The following is a 20,413-nucleotide window of genomic DNA, read 5'->3' on the forward strand; positions in this document are numbered from 1 at the left end:
GATAAATACAGCAGTAACAGTATGTGTTATTAGAGCATACAGCCTCCCCTCTGAGTTTCATACTACTGCTACACACAGTATCAAGTTTGAGCTAATCTTTTAAACTGAAGCACTTTCATTAGGCCTGCAGGTGTAATGATGTGAGAGTTGCACTGAGACAGATGAAAAGAATCACATATGGATTTAGCGAAAAACAAATATGTGATTTCCAGAGGTCACCTTACACCCAGCTGTTTGCGACGAGCTGCCGCCAAAAACAACTCGCGCCTCAAATACTGGCGCAGATGAACTAAACATTTATGGCCTCTGAAAGGACAGGGCCCACTTCCAGCGTTTGTTGTGCAAGCTGCTGTTGCGCACACTTCCATTGCAGAGGTAAATTGAGGTCATATGTTTATAATTTGCCCTTTTCCTAATGCTGCTATTGGAGTAAAATAACATTTGAGAGCTGCAATTAGATTGAACCGTGCAATACTCCAGCTAATTAAGTCATATTTCAAGTTCAATAACGATCAAGTCGGCCAGATAAAGGCCAGGGAGAGAGAGAGAGAGAGAAAGAGGGAGAGAGAGAGAGAGAGAGGGAGGGAGAGAGAGAGAGAGAGAGAGAGAGAGAGAAAGAGAGAGAGGCTGGTGTGGTGCAACAATCTGGAGGCTTTTTACAATGCTCACTTCTATTGTTGATTTAGAAAAGCACTCAGCGTCTGTGCTTGGATCAACAGGCGGGCTGGGTTTTGAGTGTTTCAGACTAAAGTGGCCAATTCAAAAAAAGAATAAGAGAGAAGGTGTGCAACAACATGCACAGGTGTGCCAGCAACATCTGTATCAAGGATAGAGCTAATAGAGGTAAAGGGATTTTCTAGAGTGGGTGGGGTCTTCGTTATTTTATATAGTTAATGGCCTCTTTAAGTTATATAAATACTCAACGTTCTCACTGATGTATTTTAATCAATACTCCTCCAATGCTAAATTATTCATTCATTATTCATGGCCTGAGTCCAGTCCAGCTGCCACATACTAAACTCCCACATATAAAGACTCACGTCACGCTTAATTGCCTTTCCTGGCATCGAACATGATCGTCAACTGTAGTGGAAAAACTACAGATTTCCTCACAGCCAAAGAAATAAACAGTGTACATCATAATCACAGAAGCCTGAGGCAGTGTGGGGCATGTCTCCTATACAGCTCCAGAGAGCAGAGTGTTGATTAGTGCACTGGAGTTTTTGGGCTGGTTAAAGGAGTAGTAAACAGCAACAGAGCTGAAAGCAGACAAAAGTGTGAAGAAACAAGCTGCTCTTCCTCCTCCACCTTTCACCATATTCATTAGATCTGCTGTTAAATTAGGTCATTCTGAAACAAGGCCACATCTTGAAATTCTGTGGCCCTGTGATGTGTGTACAACGATGCACACAAATAAAAAGTCTGAGGCTTTATTAGGGCTGACCTTTCCAGGGGAGCTCTAATGAAAAAAATGGTTTGAGAGAAACAAAAAATTCCCACCACCAACATAAAAACAGAGAAAAAGGAAAAGGTACTGTATTGCTTGTGGAGTATAGATGCTGAGATTTCCATCCAAAATTCATACAAACACAATCTGTCACACAGCTAGCGGTGTCAGCTTCTACATATCTGCCTGTTTTCTGCAGCAGAGAAGCAGGAAAAGCCTCATGTGCGTAATGGATGGAACTATTTAAGACTCCAGAGGACAAAGGTGAGTACATTTTTATCAGGGAAATGAAACGCTAGGTCGACTGGATTTTTTGTAGGTTTACAGTCAGCTGCAACCTCTCTGACACGCGCTCTTGTATGTAACTCTGCTTCTCTGTCCGTGTCCTTCATCTTGCCCTTCCCCGTGCCTGCCCTACTCTCCACTCCCGGCCTCACCGTGTGAACATCTCTTCCATTACTGCCCTTGACATCGTGGCCGATTGGATTCTTATCTGCCATCTGTAGGCCGACGCTCAGCCTGCGCTATCTCTCACCGCAGCCTAATTGAATCTCAAGTGTTGGAAGTGCGGTGATACACTGACCACACCGTGTCACTGCCAATAGATAAGGATTGCAGTTGGAGGATTGGACCACCGCAATCACGATGGGGACACGTTGATAAAAGCGGTGACAAGCGGTTTGGGTTGGTACTGTGTCGCTGGGACTTTGCTCGGATTGAGAGATAACGGATACCCTCCATTACCGATAAGGTTGTGTTCATATCCAATAAACCCAATATCCCTTAATCCAGCTGTGCTCAGTGGGTAATTTGTTGAAACTAAACCAGGGGAAAGTAGGGCAGGCTCTTGCTCTTTTCCATTGTTTCCTACATAAAACCTATATTTGACTGTTTACACAAGGGACGCATCTGATATTTCGTTTCTTTCACAGCTACAAAAATGCTTACATGGTTGTAGGTGTCATTTAAAACCGCCTGACCCAGCCTTAGCCTGAAAGATCTGTGCCACACCAAGTAAGAAATGTAAATAGCAAGTACTAATTTCCCTGAAAGTCGGCGCAGTTTGGCCAGAAGAAGTAGAAGTAATTACCGTCTTGTTGATGCTTTAGGATAAGACCTTGGGGTTTTCGGGGTAGTGATGAAATACAAGCCTCATTACCTGCTCATTTTTAGCTCACACTTCTTGTTAAGCAGGTGACCTTTTCAATTTAGTGAATCAAGGTACTGGCCTGGCAGCCTCTGGAACTGCTTTGCTTAATTTATCATTGACTAACCAATCACAAAGAGTCACTTCAGTGCCTGAAAGTTCAAAAAAAGGTAAAAAGAAAAATTTGTAATAGACTGGGCTTTTAAATAACATTCAGGTCTCCTACCTCAGGAGGCCAAATCCTTTCTTTTTGGTCTTCTTATCCAGATCCTCCACAGAATCATCTGTTTTCTTCTTCCCTTTGATCTTCTTGTCCTTCTTTCTGTCTTTGGGTTTCTTCTTCTTCTTTCCGTCGTCTGCGTCCAGGCCCTGGCGAGAGGAGCTGCTGGCGGGTGTTTCGTGACCGGAGCTCTGCTCTGACAGGTCGTCGTCTGAGGAGGGTAAACAGTTTGCGTGGTTAGACGCGGAGAGGGGCGAGGGCAGAGGTTGCAGTGGATGCACAGCTGGAATACGTACTCGTAAATGCAGTTGTATGCGTTTTATTTAGTATTTCATGTCCATTTGCCTATGGTGAATTTTCACCAACATGTAAAGACCCAAAACACAACAAAACTGGGTCAAACAGCAGCTGAAAATTCTCTTATTTCTGGTTTAATGTTTGGGTGCGCTGCTAAAGACTAAAAATAATGTTAATACAACAGTAGACGGCTAATTTTTCACACTCCAGATTTTCCCTAACATCATTAGCAAACATTCAGAATTAACTCATAATGATTTCAGCTAACATGGAGGATTGTAATTTCCTCAGTAATCACACAAACACACACACACACACACACACACACACACACACACACACACACACACAACATCCCACATCTGTGGGTTCACAAGGTAGAGCATTAAAATATGCTGCTGTAAGATATAAAGTTGCTCTTCGTAAAATGCTGAGTGGATAAAATCATGTAGCATTTCATTAAGGTACTTAGGCTAAGCACTGTCCCTTGGCAGGCCTCTGGCTCTTCTTGAGTGCCAGTGTGTTATAAAGCCTAAGGGATGTGTATTGGCAATGTAGTCTCTCATTTAAAATGGATACAATGTCTAGGGAAGAATGCTATATTATAGCAACGGTGCCAGTGCCTGAACCCGCGATTTCTGTTTTGAAAACACTGATGAAAAGTCTTACCGTCTTCAGAAGGCCCGTCGTAAGACTTGTCGATGGCGATGCGGAAGCTCTGGTTGCACCCCCGCCCCCGGACCATGTGCGGCCGCGGGCGATGAAAGGGCACCTGGGCTTGGCTGTGACTCTGCTTGGCCTCCGACACGGCCGTCTGGAGGCTCTCCAGGGAGCTGGACTTCCAGAGGCCCAGGGTCGGGCCGAGCGCTCCACCAGCTGAAGGCTCTGAGAGACAAAGGAGACAGGAGAGGGTGGAGGGCCCGTTAGCGAGGAGGTGGACGGATGTTTAACAGAGGATGAGAGGGAGAAGGGAGGTGAGGGAAAATTAAAAAAGTGAGTGATGGAGGAGGAGGGAATTTTTGCTCCAAAATGAGACATGCACTGATGAAATGAGACAGAATGGTTTTAAATGTTTAAGTGACTCTTGATATTGAGATCAGAAGCTTTTAGCTTACAAAACAAATATAGCTCTCATCTCATATAGTACAGTAATATTTCCTTGTTTAAAGGGCATCTGTATTAAACTTCTTAAAATCTTAATGCTGCTGGAAATTGAATTTAGTTTAAGATCAGTTTATGTAAGAGCAGGGACAACAAATGTCTGATGAGTTTTGAGAGGGTGCCCTGAAGTCTGAAGTCTAAACTTCAGTCTATCCATTTGTTGCAGACTCGGCTTGAATCGTTGTCAAGTTGTCCATCGCTTCTACTGGCGGCATTAACCCAACATGATGCAGCTGCGATCAGATGGATCACATGTCATGAATTAACGGTTGAACAAACTAATTCAGGAAGAGGATAAATCTTTACGTCTGGCGTGTGTCATCAGAATTATAGACTTTTTCAATGTTTTCTTGGAATCAATTAGTATATTTTTCAATTTTATGAAAAAGAAATATAAATACATAATTATATTTTAATCTCTTAATATTTTCAGGCGTGGAATTTTTGAAGGCTTACATGTAGATTCAGTCAGCTTTTTAAACTTTTAACAATCAGCTGATTTTGGCTTAAAGAGCTTTTTTTGGAATAAAGCTCAAAAAGGTTAAAACCCAGAAATATGAAGCTATGAAGGTGAAATGAAGAGAGAGAGGTAGAGGGGGGCTGAAGGGAGGGGGTGAAAAACAGGCCTGACAGAAATGGGGAGAAAGTCGGAGACTTATAGGAGGAACATAAAGGAGGGGAAAAGAAACGATGAACGAGGTGGAGTGGTACAGGGACAGGTGAGGAGCAGCACTATGGGAAGTGACAGGCTCATGCATAAGCAAGAGAGAGGGGGAATAAATGAACTGCCATCATACTGTACTCAGGTATGGCCTCCAACTCGAGAGAGGAAGAAAGGGGAGACGGAGGAGCGGGAAAGTGATGAAGGCCACAGCTGATTCAGCAGGGGAGCGGAGAGCAGGGGAGGAGGGCGCCGGGAAAAAAAAAGCCGAGAGAAGGCTGGGAAGGTTCGAGGAAATACAGAGCTGTAAGAAAAATGGAAAAAAAAATGTCATGCAGACCCCACCGCTGCCAGAGTGGAACCCACCGCACAGGCTGCAGGAGAAAGACAGGTGACCAGGAAGGCCTACACACCAGCCTCTCCTAGTTGTTTATCACAATGGAACAGAGACAAGCACTCAAAGAAGTTACAGACAGGTTGCTAGATGCGTTTTTGTTTTTTTGTTTTTTTTCTTCCTGAAACTTTCCTATAGGGATGACTTTCCTCGCATCATGGCACTCACTGCTTAAGACGTTTTTTTTGTCATTTCGGAGGCTTCAAAGCTCCAAAGTAGAGCGGGGAAAAGGGGAAGTGAAACTGAAGCGGTGATAGAGTCAAAGGAGGGGGAAAAGTAAGCGGAGCGTTGCTGCCTTTTAAGTCCTAAATTGACTTTCTGAGAGGAAGTGGGATTTATGGGGAATAAGGGGTTATAAATAGAGAGGAGGGGGGGGCGCTCAGGAATAAAACGCTCAATTTGAGAGGCAGGATTTGTGTCACAAATGTAATTACGGCTGTCCAGCTCGCAGCCTGATAGAATTAAGCTCCTTGCCAGCGCAGTGCTGCACTATACACAGAGAGACTGTGTGTGTCTGAGTGCGTGGGCATGTGTGTGTTTACTACAAAATGTGAGAATTCTCTTCCATGCAAAAAAAACAAAAAACTTAGAGTCATGATACTGCCTGTTTGAGATAGTGTGTGTCCTTGACCGCCTGAGATGAAATAGCAGAAGAAATATGAGCACAATTCACTTTTGAAAGAGTGTGTGTTTGTGTGTGCGGGGCTGTGAGCGCACTCATTCCATGCATGTCAGGCGGTTGAGGCTGGAGGTAAATGAATAATGAGGGTTTAATAGGATGGATGAGCGGGGGAGAGGTGGCTATCATCGCCAGCTCGATCCAATGGAGGGTGAAATCAGCGTTTATCACATATCGCTGCCCGCTGTGCCAGCAGATGCTCTCACGGATCCGTTCGCATCATGTCTGCCTGATTGCCACTGATTCAAGCTGGTGCACATATTTGACAAACAGCCTACCAGCCAAACAGCCCAGGACGACGGGCAAATGCCCTTCACAGCTGTAACACTCCTCCATCCGAGATCAAGCACTTGTGTCACGTTCTCACTTTCTGTTTTGCTACTTTTTGTCACACTCTATTAGCGAGTAGCGAAGTGGGCAGAGTTATTTTGGGGCGTCAGGGTTTTGGAAGATGCATTTTTCTACAAAGACACAAAGTGGGTTTCCATCCAAATGCAGCAAAAAACTTTCACTCCATTTCCAGAAAATCTGCCAAAGTTTTTTTCCATCCACAAGCATTATGTGAATATTAGGAGTGGTTTGTCGAGATAAACAGCTGGTGGCACTAATTATCCACTTAGGTGCCATTAAAGCACTGCAGAAGAAGACGGCGCAGTGAGATGAAGTAATTAAAAGAGCACCAGTCAAACCTGTTGGAAATGTGACATTTCTGTTTTGTTTCTTGTTTTCATTTGAATAAGTCGTCATCACTTGAGCACAGATCTGTTTTCGTCTGCTGCCATCTTTCGTCTCTTCAGCGGACGTTTAAGTCACATGCTTCATGTATGTCACAATTCACTGAGTCTGTTTCCATTGCACTTTGTTCCACAGCAGCCAAGTGTAAAAACATTTTGCTGGGTTTTTTTTCATGTGCAGATTGAAAATGAAAAAAGGTGTAAACCCAATTTAATGTTAGGTGGTGGCACTTGGAGCCATTCAAAGGCTTGGATGAACATGTACACCCAGTTAACCATCAGTACAAACGATGAGTAACGGTGTACTTCGATTAAAAGTCAAAGGTTAAAGCTTATGTTCATAATAAACAAAAATCAGGTACAGCTCACAAGTCTGTTGTAGAAACCTGTAGAGAACTGGGAAGTTGTTTCCCTCCATTTTATTTGAAGTTCCTTTACACAGCTGATCGGAGAAGACAACAAGTGTTTGAGTCTGTATGTGTGAACGTGAGGCTCATGGGTCGTAGTTATCGTAGTATATCGGCGACATTTGGCCCAACAAACACAAACAAACTTCCCACAAACCATAGTTGACACAAATAAGACTCATGGCCATAATTTACAGAGTTTCTGATGGAGAAAAATTATATTAAAAAAACTGAAGGTTATTCAACAAGTGACTTCTAGGAAATCTAAGATCATAACTTAAAAATTGTTGCTGCAAACAAAGAACAAGCCACCTGCCACCTTAAACTGGTGCATACATCCCACACTAAACACACACACTCTCAAACATCCACAAACACACTAACGTCCGCCAAAAAGCCCACACCTGCCTCCGTACTGTACGACGACGTACACATGCCTATATCCAGGTACCGCCTACCCCCGCCACACCTCAATGTGATACGTATATGCTGGGACTTCAGCAGAGGCTGACTGCTGTCGCGTCTGCATTGAGCAGACAGCAGTGAAGTCTTTGCCTGGAACGTAGCCTCGGGGTCCTGCTGTGCTGACAGGCCCAGCTAGGACTAACACCGCTCCATGACGCTGCTTTGTACCTTAGAAAGTGTCAACTTTAAAAGCGAGTGCGACACACCTGCAAACCTGCGACTGAGGCACACGGATACGACTCGGTTTCACATTCATGTCAACACATTAGCAATAATGATACACTGTGTGAATAATTGAAAAGGAATAATTGCAGTCCGACTCTAAAATGTGTGTTTTCTTACAGCCGGCACAAAACTATCAATTCTGGATAAAAGTTGTCTGCACACAACACTCTAATTATTTCATCCAATGAACACAAGAATAAATGAACTCAAAAATGTCCAAATTACAGGCTTTGCTATACAGACTCTGTGTGTAGTTAAATCTAATATGCCTCTCAGCACACACAAACACACACCGCTAATCCCTGCCACCCCGTCTTACCTTATTACAATATCCAATCTACGGGGTAGTTAACACCAAACTATTAAAGTGGAAATTGTCTCATTTATTATAAAGCTGGCATCTTCTCAGTAAAGACATACACACTCTTACACACACCCACACATAAACCCTCCTACAGTGTCTCAGCACGGTCTTAACACTTACCTATCAACTGGACAACAATGTGCTCCGCAGTAGGCAGGTTTGCAGTAGACTGGCTGAAAGGTTGCCACGGTTACAAGAAAGTGCCCCCTCCATCAAAACCGCTGGGGGCGGCGGCGGCGGTAAAGAGAAGGTAGGGTTAGGGTTGTGTGTCTGTGTGTCTGTGTGTATGTGTGAGAGAGGGGTGATGGTGAGTTGCCAAGGAGACACTTTAGCCAACAGTGGAAAAAGAGGCGTGTTGCTCATGGCTATAGTTCTTTAAATTAGGTAGGGAGAGCACAAACTGAAAAGACACAGACACACACACACACACACACACAAACACACACACACACACACAGACACACAGACACACACACGAGGGAATCACTACTGATATGCTTATGGAAACACACGTGTTAGTCACAGAACCACACACACACTTTTCCATCTAGGATCCAATCTCAGGACTGGCCAATAAAACCTGGAGCTGTTGTTCTGGAGCCCAGTAAAACAGGCCCTGACCTGCACTCTGCTATAAAAAAAAACACAGGACACACACAGATACACAAACACACTACGCACCTGTAAAACAAAAGCCTGATCTCAGTGTTAACACTGCTCAGTGAAGGTTATTGAGTTGAATCCACCAGAAGCATTAAACACACTGTTACAAGGGATATAATGGCCCCTTCCTGTGTTACAAGTTATTTTATTCAAGGGAGACCTTAAATCATCTTAAATAACAAGGGATATTAACAATCCTCTCAATAAATGTTTACAAATGGATTCGACCGCACAAAGAAATGGACAGAACACAGAATGATCTCTAATCTTCATGGTCTCACCTTTGATTAAATGTAGTGAATACAGGCCTTTGAATCTTGAAACCTATCATGACGTGAGAAAGGCATGATGGGCGTGAAGCCTTTGTCGACTCGAAAGAATAAGGCTTGTATTATTCTCTGTTTCCAACATTGAAGACCAACAGTGTGTTAGTGTCTGTCTCGCAAAACTCCTTCTTCTCTACTCTGTGGCACTCGTCCTCAAGCCACTTGATTCTTACTGAAGATGGAAATCTTTAATTCCATTATTGAAAAGTACCATATAGTTTCCTCAAACAGCTGAGCCTTGTAGTTTTTAGCAAACAGTAATCAAACAGTGCATTTGTTGGGGACTATTTCCACTTGTGGATTTAAATTCACCAGTAGTACAGCCAGGACAGCACATGTGCCAAAATCAACTACAGTGCCCGAGTTCATGGTAAGAGAAGGGCGACAATGCAGCTCACTGATGTGTTTTTAATAGTTTCTGAACAACAACGGAGCTCTGTGACACAGAGCAATAAGCTGTTTCAGGCCTGACTGAAACATCTGACATCGTGACACATCTGTTGACAGTAAGAAAAATACAGAACATCACCAGCCTTATCCTTTAAAAAGTGAACAATGTTTTGGCACAGCAACTATTTTCTAATCATATGACAAAGCTGACTTCAAACTGAATCACTTCAGACAACCGTATGCCCACTCCGAGCAAATCCAATTCATGTTACGGCCAATCAAAGCTCCACTCCAATGAAAGACCTGTCCAGTCATTAAGCATCCCTCCATCACTATTTGAATGCACTCAGCTATATCAGAGGCAGAGGATGGAGGCGCTGCCCTGGCTGTAATTGTGTTTAGCTGTTTAGATGTATGAGGGAATGGGGACATATGGGCTGTATGTATTTAGCCTCCAACTAGATGAATGGCTTTAATAACTGGAGGGGACTTAAAAGGCCATTTCATAATTACTGCTTACCTCTACTGGATTACAGCAGCGCGGCAGCGGTGGCAGAGTACGGATGAGGGTTGGAGCGAACTACGTGGAGTGGGACATGTGCCATTTGTAAACGTGTGGCGGATAAAAGTGCTTGTGCAATGAGGGAGAACTGCAGAGTGCACACACATACACACACCTGCACGGTGCTATACTGCTATACTTGTGAAGGCCTTCATTGACTCCTAAACCCTCTGCTTAACTTTAATATGGGAATCAGTATACAGGATATTTATGCCATGACCAATCATAGCTTCCAGCGCTTCACAAGCTGCACGATGTGCAACGGGCAGGGAGCTTGTTGTAGATGTTGTCAAGGCAAAACATCCTGTGCATTAGTCTTATCGCTGGGGTCTCGCGAAGCATCCTGAATTAGAGGGCTTTACGGGCTTCACCAAATTATCAGCAGCAGCAGTCAAAAAGAGCAGCGACACGTACGTTTTCCCTGATTTTTAAAAGTTCACACTCGTCGTCTCACCTCAGAAAAAATATTTTCGGGGCATCCCGGCGGCCTGCGACGAGGAGGTTGACCGTGTAATTGTGACCTCCCCTGGATGAGCCTGGTTGGGAATCTTATTTTATTTGCATGCAGTCTCCCCTCTGTCATCATTTATTTCCTCCCTCTTCTTCACTGACAGCTACAACATAGAGACTAAAATGCTCCAGAGTACGCTTTAAAAAATGACATCATGACACAACATGTGATCAGAGCTGCTAGTCACACCACTTGGCTCTACATGGGTCCACATGGGTATGACAGACCAGAGAAATGTGGCAATATTTAACATCTGTTACACCCTTTCATTTTAGTGCTGATACAGTCTGATTTTAATTAATTAAGTTTAATTTAACCTAAAAAAAGTGAGGTTTTCATTCATCCTTTCCTTCCATACAAGCAGAAGCAGCCCTGATAAGAATAGAAACACAACAAACACACACACACACACACACACACACACACACACACACACACACAACACACACACACACACACACACACACACACACACACACACACACACACACACACACACAAACACACACACACACACACACACACACACACACACACACACACAGAGATGGTGCTCGCACAGACGCAGAATGATCAATCAATTCAAATGGGCGCAACATGGTGACTTTCAACTTTTATCAACAATGACACGCCGGATGCAAAGAACTGAGGGACGAAGGGAAAAAGAAAGAGAGAGGGAGACGGAGCGAGATAAGGAGCCAATGACAGCGAGAGGCAGAGTTACACAGCAGCCAAACAAAGAGTGGGAAAACAAAGCCGAGGCTTCAGCGCTGGCAGGACGCCGGCTGGTTTTAAAGTCTCATTGTGCAGAGAAGAAACAACGGGGACTAATGGGCACGCAGAGCGATGGCACCGGTGGCTGTGCTGCAGGGTTAGCTGTCAGCGAGGCAGCACTGAACATCCAGACAAACAGAAAAGACACATGTGGAAAGCAACGTACAAAAAAAGAAGAAAAAAAAGACAGAAATACAACAGACACACAAATAGAATTTGCAGCAAAAGCAAACAACACCACAAGCAAATGTAAGCAGATGTGCATGAGGCTGAGACGCAGCATTGCAGTATAATCCTCTGCACAGCCCCAGTGCCTGCCTGTGTGTGTGTGTGTGTGTGTGTGTGTGTGTGTGTGTGTGTGTGTGTGTGTGTGTGTGTGAGAGAGAGAGAGAGAGAGAGAGCTGGATGAGCTCCCAGGTGTGTTGTAAGAGGGCAGCCTGCTGCCAGGGGAGATGTTAGACTCTAAGGGAGAGAAATGGTGGGATGAATGAAGGGATATCTGTCCATTACTCTTTTGGCTGTCTGCAGGGTGTTCACAAACACGTGCATGCACGCACACACACACAAAACACACACAGAGGCTGGAGGAGATGCTGGACTGGGTATAGGAAACTCAGAGACTGGAGCATGTTCACCATAATCACATAAGGCTGGAACAGATACAGCTGCAGAGGATGGGGAGGAAGGGAGTCAGAGAGGGAGAGAGAGAGAGAGAGAGAGAGAGAGAAAGAGAGGAGGAGAGAACTGAAGATAACAGGCAGAGAGAGAATAAAAAAGGATCAGCCTGTTGAGAGAAAGAGAATAAAAGTGATCATAAAGAGAGAATCAGCTGTAGGAGAGGAGGAGGGAGAGAAAAGAAGAACGAGAGATGAAGGTTTGGGATTGAGAGGATACTAAAAGTGGGGATGAGCCTGGCGACAGAGAGCAGGAGACGGAGAATAATCAAGAGAGAAGCGATTGGGAAGAAGCGGGAAAGTGGTAGCGAAGATGAAAGGGAAAAAAAAGGGAAAAAAAAAACTAAAAGCCCTATTGAAGATGGAGACTCCTAAGACTGGAGAATCAAGGGAGAAGAAAGAGAGAGAGAGAGTGAGGGAGGGAGAGTGGGACAGCTTGAGTAAGTGACAGAGAGAGAGATGGAGCAAGAGGAAAGAGAGAGGGAGTTAGAGGAGTGTAGCGCTCCTTGCTGCGGCTCTAGCCAGAGAGAAAAAGGGTTTTATCCAGATTAAAGAAGCCAGGCAGGCCTCTTAAGACCATCCGCCTAATGAAATATGTCAAAGCCCATAAAGAAACACTGAGGCCATTTAGAGAGGAGGGTGGTGGGGGGGGGGACTAGGCAAATACACTGCGTCAGCAAAAATGAAAAACACGCAAAAGCCCTGTCAATACACATTAGCTGAGACGTCAACGGGAGAGGAGATGGCAAGGAAAAAAAAAAGAAGAAGAAGAAGAAAGGAATGCTGCGGCTGAGAAATGGATCACTTTATTTATCATGGGCCATAAGGGTTATGGGTGCTGATCAGAAATGCCAAGAAAATCATAGCATGAGAGGGGGAGAGAAGGGGGGGGGGTATCGGAGAGAGGAGGAAGTGGGGCGGAGGTGAAGCCATTTGTGGGAATGCTGAGTGTGGGGGATTTGAGGTCAGCGACGGTGCTCAGGCCATTTGTATTCCACCGGCAACAGGCTTAGTTGGCTGCTGCAGGTGGATTTAAGAGATCGGTGTACTTGTGCGTGTGTGTTTGTGTGTGTGTATGAGTGTGTGTGTGTGTGTGTGTGTAACAGAGAAACCTAGGCAGGGAGGAAGCCAGGCCTCCCGACATCAGAGCTAAATTGCTGGTCATGCTCCTTTTCTTATGCAAGCCTTGTTGCCATTTTAAAATACAGCGGGCGTGCGAAATGAGATGCGACATGCTCAACACCGCTGTTCAAATCCTGACTTCTGCGGCGCAGCTAGAGGTGGCCAACTGAGCGTGCACGCTCTCTGTCAGCAACACTCTTGATTTATATTCATACCGGTGATGCCCAGAACAACCACAGGCCGTCTTCCAGCCTTGGCCACTGAGAAGCAATGCTGGAGCAGTTATATCTGACTCGGTGGAAATATCTGCTCCTATCACAGCACAGACTGTTCCTTCATACAACACTGCTGCGAACAGGCCACAATAACTTTGAAAGCAATCTTTATCCTCAGTGTTAAAGATAGTGGTTGGTTACATTTTTGTCAAACGCTTCTCTTATAGTCAATCATTTCTCAACTTTAAAAACATAATGCAAATCAGGTGAGAACATTGCTGCTGTAAACATGCCACTCCCTTTAGATCTGATCACACACGATAAAGAGGCAGTCAGCTAAAATCATGATATTTTCTCACTATGTTTGGTGCTGAGCTTTCGTTCCTGCAGTGTTTCAGCACCACTGTGGATTCCCCTGTGATGTCTTTTTCTATCAGTTTTTCTGTTTCTGACGTCTGAATTTAGCTCTTTTCAGACACGGAACACAAAAAACGTCGCTGGGTTCATCCACTGCAGCTGCAAAGGAGACGTTCTCTCATTCAGACATCCGTTATATAAATATTCCATACAGCTTTAGTCAGACATGACAGGACTTTTACGGAACATGTGGCACCTGGTGCGGCGATGATGATTTGGTGCCGCGTTAGAAGTTTTGCTGAAATGTTTTCCAGGTCTCATGGAGTCATCGCGACTCGCGCTTATTCAGACATGAGACTGACATGTCAAAATGCTGTCACGTTTGCGTAACGAGGTACTTGTTTAAAAGGGAGTCACAAAATGTAAAGTGCATCAATTCTTGAGCGTGAACCGGATCTGCAGCACTTTGAACCACTCCTGTGTAATGTCACTCAGTAAGAGAAAATAGTAAAAGTGACTTTATATTTTACCTTTAACCAGACCTTTCTAAAAAAAAAAAAAAAACTAGGCGGAACTGAGTGTGGAGAAATAACTGAAGCGGATGCCATTGTAATGCAATACGGCTGCTGTCAGCTGGGTAAGGATTGAAAACTGTGAGCCTGCTGACCTGGACGGCTATAAAGCAGCAAGAGCTCAGACACTAAGTGCTTCACAACTCAACTTTGTCAGCCGGGGAGTGGAGGGAGAGCGAGGAGAAAGAAAATGAAGTAAAATCAAATGTTTAAGAAGAAAAAAAAATGAAAATCTTCACACAGCAGGTTAATTTGTTTTTGTGTGTGGACGGACTGTTACACTCTCCAGGTCAGGAGGGGAGATCGGTGGGCCGAAAACAAAAAAGGAGGGTGTTTGCTCTGCGTGTATGCATGTGTGTTTTGATTATATCACACACTCACCGTTCCTCTGCCCAACTAGTGATCCCACGTTGCTCTCATCAGCCACTGGAACACAAAAGACAAAAACGCACAGTAAAGACCACATGTTATTTTCTTTACATACTAAAACACGGAGCAGAACATACATCATCCAGTGTTTTGTGCGGCTTCGTAAATGGTTACAACTGGTGCTGGCACATGCGGTAAATGACTCCCTGCAGAAGGATCACACAGAGAAGGATGAGGACAAAATGACACAGACTGAAAGAGGAAATGAAAAAGAAGCAGAAATATAAGAAAACCAGAGGAAAGATATTATGACCGTGAGAGAGGACGAGAAGAGATAGAGGTGAGACAATGAGAGAAATAATGAAGGGAGGAAGAAGAAAACAAGAAGAAACCCCCACCAACACCTAATCTAACTAAACAGGATTGCGGTCGGCCAGCGGGAGCCGCCACAGGCGGTGCACCATGGGATACAATAATAGGTTTTCATTACGCTGCTATTTCTCTTAAATAATCCTTTTCATTTTTTATGAGGTCAATTTTCCCAGCGGACAGATGGGAGAGGGAGAGAGAAAATGAGAAGAAGGGAGAATATCAGAGCGACAGAGAAAGAGGGTAGAACGAAAACTGATAAACAGTGGGGAGAGAGAGCAAGAAGTGAGAGATGAAGGGTGATAGGTTGTATTGTGCAAAACAGAGGTTGAAATCAAAAGAGGTTGCTTCATAAAAAATCCTGCAGAGACACATCTGTAATAAGACAGAGAAACAGATATACCTTTCTTGTGCACACGTGCCAGATAAAATAAAAATTAAATACTTTCAAAGTTTGGGAAAGAACTATTCCAGGCCACACGACCCTGCCAGATAATAAAAGCTTCCTTTTCTGTGGAGGAAAGATAAAAGTCTGCATGGCCAGCAGCCAAGTTTGTCTCCTGCTGCCACGGTGGAAGGCTAAAATGTAAAATCCCTCTTTTAACCTCCAGTCAGTTGCCTTATAGTGTTTTATATATCTGTTATATCACTGGATAACTTAACTACAAACCTGCACAAGCACGGCAGTATATCATGTATTCTGAAGTGAAGTACGGAAGGACATGGATGGAGGGAGTGAATTAAAAGAAGTGACAAAGGAAAAGAGAAAAAGTTACTGGAAGAGGGGACAGATAGAAGGTGCAAGAAAGGTGAGAAGAGGAAAAGCAGTAGAGAAGATGAAGACTATAAGAGAGATGGTGTGAAGATGAGAGATTCAGGGTGAAAACAGCATGAGGAACTGAGAGTGAGAGAGAGAGAGAGAGAGTCCAGCTGTGTGTGCTGAACCTGTTGGATCTGCTTTTCATGGGTTACGCTTCACATCCAGATTTGACCTCGTGGCCTCTTAAAAGGTTGACAGTCTTTGTCCCTCAGAGGCTGTTGAACTGTCAGGCCATGGATCCATACAGTTCATCTATTCCAGCCAATACTGCTGAGTGGATCATCTCACAGTGTGACATGATGCTGCGTCTCTATGGCCGCTCTTTCAAACTGAACCAATTTGACCAAGGAAAGGCCAAACTTTGAAATCAAGCCCTGTTTTTGATGCTATTTATGGTGGGCGTTTTTCCTGAACTAGCCATTCAATGTCTTTAGATGCAGTAATTATCTCTTTATGTAGTCATTTTTATTGGCGGTGATGGAGTCCGCCATTCCCGCGCTAGATTCAGTTCAGCTTCCCAGGCACAAGGAATTCACTGAACATGATGCGAGCATGTAATCCAGCACAATTAACCTCATTGATATGAGCCTGACTGTTCAGTGTTCGCTCTCTTCACGCCCCGTCAGAGCTGCATTCCAATGGTGAAAAACAGAGTGGCTTTTATTGTGAAATAAAGTGACAAAAGTCTGAGATCACTTTCCAATTATCAATTATAATTATTGACCGACTTCTTAAAGCAATGAGGGTTTGTTTGGCTGCACTCTGAACAGACACGCTAGTTCTTCTTGCATTTGTATTGCATTTCTGTGACTCAACAAGTGTCTGCTGTAGTATTAAACTGCATTTAATGTTACCGCGGTAACCACTGGTGTCACCAAATCGACCAGAACGCTACACTGAGTGAGGGAGGTGTTGTGCATCAATTACAGGTCAACATAAAAAAAACAGGTTTGGGGATGATGAATGATACGAAGTTCCAGCGGAGGTCACGCGGCGCTTTATATTTAATGACTTTTTTTGATGTTCAGCCTGAGCCATCGAACACCAAATAACTTAGACTGCAAAGTGAAATGTGCGGGCTACACGTCTCCTAAAAGACTTGATGTTTCAATGCACTCTGAGCAACTTAAAGCCAATCCATACTGAGCATTTTCCAAAGCAGGCCACAGCTTTTTAGACTGATAAAAGCATTAGTTTCCATTATTGCTGACTTAGTGAGAAAAAATTGCTGAATCACTGTCAAACTTGGAGAAATATATATATATATATATATATATATATATATACACAGTATATATTTCATATTTCATGTTTTACCTTTTATAGTTGCAAAAGAATGCAAATGAGAGTAAAATCCTTTTCTTTCTGGTGCTTTCAGGTACTTTCTGGTACAGTGGGAAAAAAAAGGATTCATCACTCCTTGGAAGAAAGCCACACCACTTTGGTGAGACTCAGAAAATTCAGAGTTCGGTGCAGCTATAATGTCAGTGACTCCACGATTCATCTCAGCATGGGCGGGCGGTGTGTGTGAGGATTTCTGTGTGTGAGTGAAAGCTCTCTGAGTCAACAGACTATTTGCTAAGGCATGCAAGGTCAAGAAAAGCAGCTCACCTCTTTCTGTCAAGTGTTTAATAAAAGCTGAACCTGCTCTGCTATACTGGAAAAGCTCAGATACAGTGACCATAAAGACCGACATGAGGGAAAACTCTCCAGGGTAAAAAGAAATGGGGAAAAAAAAAAAGCTCTTTAAATACGAACGGGGTCAGCATCGGAGGTCGTGTATGTGTTCAGAGCTCCTGCCATCTTTACACATGTACACACACTTATTCACATACACACAGTGCTCTGTTGGCCACCTTGTTTCAGCCCTGAGCACTTTGGAGATGGATGGGATGAATATAGAACCAGAGAGATAGCACAAAAAAAAAACAGAAATGGAAATGGAGGATGGCCAGAGATGGAGACACAGGGTGGAGAGGGGAGACAGATAGCGCTGGGTATTGGAGTGGGTCCTCAGTGGGATAGAGCACTAAGAGTGTGTGTTTGTGCGTGCACGGCCGCGTGTGCAGACCACCCTTGTCCATAATGAAAGCCAATCAGCTTGGGTGGCACAGGCGTGTGCTGCAGGAAGAAAGCCAATCCACTGAACCTAATGAACCGGGATTGGAAATCAGAAGAGAGGCAGAGAAGAAAGAGAGAGAGATAAGGGAGAGCAAGAGCAATGAACTCATCGGCTTTCACTCGAGAAAGAAAGTGCAAAAGAGAGAGGAAAAGAGAGAGATAAAAAAAAAGATGGAGGGAATGCTGAAGAGGAGAAATAAACAGTTTGAAGAGGAGAAGAGAAAGGGGAAAAAAAGAGCTCTGATCTTGTCTGGAGAATAGGAATAACAAGAAAATTGAAGACAAGTATCAAAAAAGAGAAAAGTAAGATAAAGAAAGATGAAAAGATCGGGGAGAAAAGAGGAGAGGAGGGGTCAGCTCGGGTTAATACGAGGAAATAAGCCCCTTCGTTCTCGCCTTCCACGTACACAGCAAGCCATGAGATTGGAAACCTAACGCCTTTCATTCGCACACACATAGAAAGCACACACACAGATGTGTACACGCGCGCACACACACACACACGTACACAAACACACCGCGTGTTCATCCAGTCTGCTGGAAAGCCCCTGGGTTTAGGAGTTCAGGAGGTCAAATCCCCTCAGGCCGGGGATAATAGGAGGGAGCTACATATCACAACAAAGAAATGTACTGATAAGAGGCATGTGATCGCTGTTGTGGCTGTGTGTGTGTGTGTGTGTGTTTGTGTGTGTGTGTGTGTGTGTGTGTGTAGTCTAGCTCCATGATTAGACTCATATGTTTGGCTGGTTTGTGATGGCTGAGACAACAATGTTTTGTACGTTTTTGCCCCAGAAAATGCATCCAATCAATCGCAGACTGGTGAGAAGAGAAAACAACAGCTTCTTTCATTGATCAAGGGTTTTTTTAGTGTGTGTGTGTGTGTGTGTGTGTGTGTGTGTGTGTGTGTGTGCGTGCATGTGTGTAAGCTCACCCATGTCCATGCTCTTGGACGCCCTGTTGCGAGGTACGTTGTCCTCGTCGTCGGCCAGTTGGCTGTAGAAAGCTGCAGCCATGTGGGGCGACATCTGAAACTCGCTGCAAAACAACAGTTAACAACAACTTACAATCAGTCAATCGATTCGTCTGTGTTTACACTTGAATCTGTTGCAGCCAACAGTAGAAAACAAAAGTCCTTTAGTGACTTGTCGGTTACATCACCATAACAAGTAAGAGTAAATTTAATTTAAGTTCACAAACACATACAGACAACAGATCATTCAATTTCCTCTTTTCCAGATGGCGTGATTCAGTAGAACAATAGCATGCACTGTCTCCAATAAACTTACACTTTATTGCTGCCAGATTCTGACTCTGACCACATGAGATGCTGCACACACGCACACACTCAGACATACTCATTCAGAAGACTGTTGACAGACTCCTGCAAAACCACACACACTTTCAACCAGCTCATTCAGCGGAGGCCAGAGCGGTCAGGGTTTTAGTGACCGGACGAACTGATGATGTGTTTCACAATTTACATGATGCTGCAAAACCGATGATTCATCAGAGCCGAGAAACTTTTATCTGTGTCTACGTTCACACTGAAAATTTAGCATACTAAATATTCTCGTGAGCTTTTGAGTGTGTATGATACTGTCCCACAGTGCATTGCACAAAGAAAAAGAAAGGAGCTGCTCACAACTAGAGCAAAAACCAAAAACGAATTGCTGCTGGTGGTGAGACAGTTTTTTGGTCTGTTTGTGAAAGTTGCAATTTGATTCCCTGTTATTACAAAAAAGTACATCATTTTTTTCTCTACCAACAAGAAAAACGTTTAAGTATATACTGTGCGCACTTAGAACTGAGACATAGAATTTGTTATAGTTTGTTATTTACACTGCAAAAGGAATTTCCAAACTAACAGAACACATACTCTCATCACACTTCACATAAAATAAGATTTACCCCTAAACAAAGAAAGGCCAGAGCAGCTGATGAAAACATCATAAAATCAATTTATGAAAAAATTCATTTTAGAAAAGTTTAAAAAGGATATTGAAGGAGCATGTCTGATTATAGTATCCACATTTTCTTAACACATAAACCTAATGAACCTCATTTAAATATACACTGTCTGCTGTAAAAGCTGCTGCTGAGTGCAGGCTGTGCAGCAGCATACTAACAGAAGTTTCATAGCTTTTTATAAGCCTTCAAACTCCAACAGCATTTACTCTGGTTTGCTATCACCATCATTACTTATGCATAATGCAAATAGGGTATTGCAATTAGACCGTATAGTCTAAATAATGCATACGGGTTGTAATATTTAGTGTAATGAGTCTTCTTTATCTCGTAACACAGCGACCCAAATTAAGAGTGCTATTAGAATATAATAACTTTGGCCCTGTGTGTAGTTTAATGGAG

General features: G+C 43.7%; 1 protein-coding gene across 1 annotated transcript in view; it reads right to left on the bottom strand.

Annotated features, from left to right (window-relative positions):
- pard3ba (par-3 family cell polarity regulator beta a) overlaps positions 1–20,413 on the bottom strand; it is a 143,170-nt gene that overhangs the window by 52,196 nt on the left and 70,561 nt on the right. The window contains exons 17-20 of the mRNA XM_056370827.1: positions 18,978–19,081; positions 14,749–14,793; positions 3,781–3,996; positions 2,821–3,025 (exon numbers count right to left, since the gene is read on the bottom strand). Of these exons, the coding sequence (XP_056226802.1) occupies positions 2,821–3,025; positions 3,781–3,996; positions 14,749–14,793; positions 18,978–19,081 (570 nt within the window). The remainder of the gene's footprint in view (positions 1–2,820; positions 3,026–3,780; positions 3,997–14,748; positions 14,794–18,977; positions 19,082–20,413) is intronic.

Source organism: Seriola aureovittata, chromosome 24 (assembly GCF_021018895.1).
Source record: "Seriola aureovittata isolate HTS-2021-v1 ecotype China chromosome 24, ASM2101889v1, whole genome shotgun sequence".
NCBI classification, from domain to species: Eukaryota; Metazoa; Chordata; class Actinopteri; order Carangiformes; family Carangidae; genus Seriola; species Seriola aureovittata.